The 4850-nt window shown below is 36.8% G+C and overlaps 1 protein-coding gene across 1 annotated transcript; it reads left to right on the top strand.

The window, feature by feature from the left end:
* The first annotated feature begins 492 nt into the window (after positions 1-492).
* On the top strand, positions 493-4138 carry LOC139300247 (interferon-induced protein 44-like). The gene is made up of 9 exons (XM_070923271.1): positions 493-569; positions 702-756; positions 1405-1458; positions 1543-1576; positions 1786-1984; positions 2224-2376; positions 2525-2696; positions 2793-2893; positions 3028-4138. Exons 3-9 carry the CDS (start codon positions 1407-1409, stop codon positions 3187-3189), a joined length of 873 nt encoding a protein of 290 aa, XP_070779372.1. The 5' UTR covers positions 493-569; positions 702-756; positions 1405-1406; the 3' UTR covers positions 3190-4138.
* Positions 4139-4850: the final 712 nt, after the last annotated feature.

The following is a 4850-nucleotide window of genomic DNA, read 5'->3' as shown; positions in this document are numbered from 1 at the left end:
CTTTGTCTGTTTGTCAATTCAGACAACAGGGCAGAGTCCGTTCTGTCATTGGCTGCAGTGGCCATGCTTTAATTCTTTACTTCTTCCTACAATTATTGATGAGTTTGATCAATCAAACAGCATGAGCTCAATAAGCCAGTCTAACGTGGTGCATCATTTCTTAAAATACAAGATATGTGTGTTAGCTGTGTGCCTCATTTTACTACAATACATTGTTGGAGATAGGAGTGCTTTTATAATGTCAGATTATGCTTACACTAAATTGTTCCCTTTGAACATGTTTTGTGCGTTCTCCGTGAATGTGTCAGCACATTTCCACCAGAGGTCCAGAGGAACCACTGAAACTTTAGGGTGTTGGCTGGGCATTCTGGTTGTGTTATCTGGGTTATGAGATAATAGATAATGTGTGACACACCTGACTGCACCTTTAGCTCCTGGATCGGCAGTTCCTTTAAATCACATGACCTAAAAGAAAGTGAAAGGATGCTTAAATATACGTGGCTCATGCGATACCTACCAAAATAGATAACACCGAACAGAGATCAACAACTACCACTGGACACTCTTAGGTAACTAACCATGTCTTTGCAATTCACAGTTCATGATTATTAATTTGATGAATTTGTCCAGAAGAAACAGTGGTTAAGTTCTATAGTCATGTAATTTGTACCAGTATAAAAATCTTCATTTCTCAATTTCAGAATCATTACTTCAGGTAAACCATCACCACTTCCTTTCACGGCTGCAACAGCTGAGGTAAGAATCTTTTGTGGTATCTATACTGATAAATGTTGTTTTCAGGCTTAAGTAACAGGTTCTTTTACAGACAGTACCTCCTTTTCTGCTCATTTTTTGAAACGATTATTTGAATTCTTCTTTAAGTTTATAAAATTTTAATAAAATATTTGTTTGATACAACATAATGTTGTATCTTGTTATCACTAAATAAAGAAACATATTTTAGGACTTGGTAGATGAAGGTTACTTAGGATGGATCAAATAAACAAAGAAACACTAGAGCTCATCTTGAGCTAGATTAGTGTGATGTTCACTCAATGCTCAAATAAAATAGCTTGATTTATTGTTTGTATGCGTAAATTCGTGGAGTGGGACAATTACATCTTAGTTTTTTGTCCTAATGCTTCTTTTGATCAAGTGAAAGTGAAAATACATTTACCTTGGTACTTTTACTTTCCCTTACTGAACACTTATTTTTTTGCGGCAGCGTACTATTCTTGTGTCAGTTTTACTGTTGCAACGAGTCTAAATTTACAAATAAATATTCTGAAATGTTAAGTCTCAAATATTCTATTGACATTTGGTTTGGTTTTAGGCAATAAATAATGTAGTTCATATATAGAAAAGGCTTTATTGTTTACATGTTGCCTTGACATCTCATTGTAGAAATGTTCAATTGGCTCTGGAAATCTCCACCCCCTCCCCCACCTTCTCCTAAGAGTAAGATTCTTACAATATGACAGAACATTCTTTAAACTTATATACATAAGAATAACAGCATTCTTTAACATGTGCACTTTTCAGCTTTGAATAAAGCATGGAGGAAAATACCATGGGGGTAAGTGATGGTGTTTTTTTTAAACTGCAGTCACTCCTTTGTTGGTGTGTTGTGTTGTTTGCTGTGTCATTTTGTGTTTGTTATCAGTCTCAGTGACATAGTGGTTTAATGTAACGGGTCATCACAAAATATGTGTACCATATGCAAAATTGATATTAATAAATACATTCTGATCTAAAATTGAATCTAACCTTTTCTTTGTTGAACAGCCAAAAAGAGAACTATCTGCAGTTTTTGAGGGATTATCAGCCTCATAAAGATGAGCTCCAACAGCTCAGAGTTCTGCTTCATGGACCAGCTGGTTCTGGCAAGTCCAGTTTCATCAACACTGTCGACTCTGTTTTACAAGGCAGAATGGCTGGTCGAGCTTTGGCTGATGCGAAGTCTCACGACAGCTTCACCAACAAAGTACGAATTGCTTTGGAGTGTTTTTTAACCAAGGTCATGTATTTCATGCACTGTAAAACTTCATGACATTTAACTCTCAACATTTTTTATGTGCACCTGCAATGATCATTGCCCCACACAGATCAGGCCAGCAGCATTAACTGTGATGAAACTAGTGAGCAAGAGACAAACTGTTTTATGGCCATCATTCAACAGGTGGCACTATTTTGTCATTATATGTGCACCTTTCTGTTTTACAGTACAGAACTTTCAAATTCCAAAAAGGACGACCAGGGACATTTTACCCTTTTGCCTTCACTGACATCATGGGCATTGAGATGGCTGCTGCTAGAGGAGCTTGTGTGGATGACATCAAACTGGCCATGATGGGACATGTCAAAGAGGGTTACAAAGTACATTTACTGAATTCACTGAACTGTGTTGGATATATTCTAGCAATAAAATACAGCTTTGTGATCAATTTTGCATAAAATATTTTATTCACATAAAAAAACATATATGAAACTATTTACATGTAAAAGTCATTCTTTAATTTTCCAGTTCAATCCTCACTCACCATTATCTGAGAATGATCAGGACTACAACAGAAACTCCACTCTAAATGACCAAGTTCATGCTCTGGTTTGTGTCATCTCTGCCTGCACATCAAACATACTGAGTTCTGAGCATATGAGTAAGATGAGGGATGTCAGACTTGCAGCCAGTGACATGGGTAAGGGTTTGGGTTAATTGTTGGATTTCATAAGTTGAACCAAATAACCTGACAAACATTATCTTGACTGACTCGGGTTTGGCTCTGTATTGGCAGGGATTCCCCAACTGGCTATTCTCACCCATATTGATGAAGCCTGTCCAGAGGTCAAAGCAGACATAAAGAATGTGTACAAGAGCAAGTACCTGAAGAAACAGGTAGGTTTCTATTGGTGATTTTATGAGTCTGAAGAGAGTTGTTATTCACTTCATTTTACATTTTAATCTTCTGACACAAACATCTCCTTTGATCAGCCATTTGCTGTCATTTCTGTCAAATTGTTCAAATTTAGATGGAGGATCTAAGTATGCGGCTGGGTATTCCACTGTACTGCATCTTTCCTGTGAAGAACTACCACTCAGAGATTGACCCAGATGATGACATTGATATAATGATACTGAGTGCACTGAGACACATGATTAACTTTGGAGAAGACTTTGTCAACAGCCTGTAGACCTACAGTACATACTGTAGAGGCAAATCTTGCTTTATCACAGTGTGTGTGTGATACAATATGCATGGAAATGACATAAAGTGGCAATATCGCCTTTTGGTTTTTAATTTGCAAGCATTGAATGCATATATTGTCTGCTGTAAGATATCTTATAACCTGTTCTGTATTTTACCTTGCTGAATATAGTAACTCACTCTCACAGTGCATTTTGAATTTTTTGGGTCATTATATCGTTAGCTATGCTTTGTTGACTCAGGTGGTAATTTCTGGTGTCGCAGTCACCCAGTAATCATGAATCTGGTGATTAGCAGATCAAAAGACATAAATGACTAAATGACATAAGACTAAATGTAATGTTGGTTGAAACTGGGCTGAATGTGGCTTAAAAGTGAAACTCATTTTGACTACGGTTATTATATTATATGGTTACATATAATGTACCTGTTGTTCCAACAGCATTTTCTATTTCCTATTGTGCTACAGTACTGCTGTTAAGTTTCCATTTATTTTATTCCGTCTAGTCCACACAGTAGACAATGTTGTAATACAATCCCTTAGAAGTGATTGGCAGGACTTCTCCTGCACTTTGCTACATTATATAACAGTCTTGTGTTTTTTTTTTTTTTTACAAATATTATGTGATACAGACAGTGGTAACGCAATAACACTTTTCAAGAAAACCCCAAAACTAAACTGAGGCTTGAAGTGTAATACATGTCTGTCCATTAGAGGGCGTGGCAGAGTGCCATTAGAGGTGTTTGTCAATGAAAATGACCCCACATGGAAAAGGGAGGAGGAGAACCCTGGACAAAAAACACATCCTGCCATGGAACATCCTGGACATTGACAGAAAGAACCTTTTCATAATTTGTATTGTATGCTTGGTAATATTTTGCTGTATGTTATATGTGTTTATGTGTGTTTCTATATGTGGCTGTTTTACTGTGTATTTGCTTTGTTAAAATTTAATAAAGATTTCTTAAAAAGCAAAAGGAAATACTCATGAAATCAATGTATTTTCACTCAACAAATGTGAAAATCTTTTATATTTCCTGACAAAATTCTTTTCAGGAATTTATTATTATTGTGTAGTTTCCCCTCGTATTAAGCTTGAAAATAATTCAGTAAAACGTGTGTACAATACAGTGTGTCTGTGCAAATAATCTGACGTTGTTAGCATGATGTGACGTCATCACGTGATCTGGTCAACAACTCAGCTGTTGTGATGGTGCCTTCATGTACTGCCGGAAATGTTGGAATTCCCACATCCAACAGGATGAAAAAAATACTGATACCAATACTGAACAGCTCGTGATTCTTTAAGAACAAAGCATTACAAAAATATGGGAATTTAATGAGTGTTTTTTATTCCCACAAGATAAAAAAACAAAATAAACTGACTTAATAAACCGTGGCCCTTAAGTGAAACTGGGAAGTAGACGCTTTGGAAGAGCACCTGAAGGCAGCATGGGACAAGTGAGGGAAAAAGAGGAAGAAATCCACGTAGCCTATCTTGCATCGTAATAGTCCAGCCGTGTAATGTCCTCAATGTGTACGTTTATTTGAAGAAACGCTGCTTTCAGTTAAGCGGGTAACGGTGCTCATAGTGGCGGGCTAACGTGGAATAACCTACATAGGTCCTGTTTGCTGAAAGGGAGAGG

The sequence above is a fragment of the Enoplosus armatus genome, chromosome 17 (genome assembly GCF_043641665.1).
Source record: "Enoplosus armatus isolate fEnoArm2 chromosome 17, fEnoArm2.hap1, whole genome shotgun sequence".
In the NCBI taxonomy this organism is placed as follows: domain Eukaryota; kingdom Metazoa; phylum Chordata; class Actinopteri; order Centrarchiformes; family Enoplosidae; genus Enoplosus; species Enoplosus armatus.
Note: the sequence above shows the minus strand (reverse complement) of the source record. Positions and strands in the feature narration are given on the sequence as shown.

Coding starts and splice junctions, on each gene's coding strand:
- LOC139300247 (XM_070923271.1), top strand. CDS start 1,407: ATGTTCAATTGGCTCTGGAAATCTCCACCCCCTCCCCCACCTTCTCCT. Junction 2,377..2,524: donor ATGTCAAAGAGGGTTACAAA/GTACATTTACTG, acceptor TTAATTTTCCAG/TTCAATCCTCACTCACCATT. Junction 2,894..3,027: donor GCAAGTACCTGAAGAAACAG/GTAGGTTTCTAT, acceptor GTTCAAATTTAG/ATGGAGGATCTAAGTATGCG.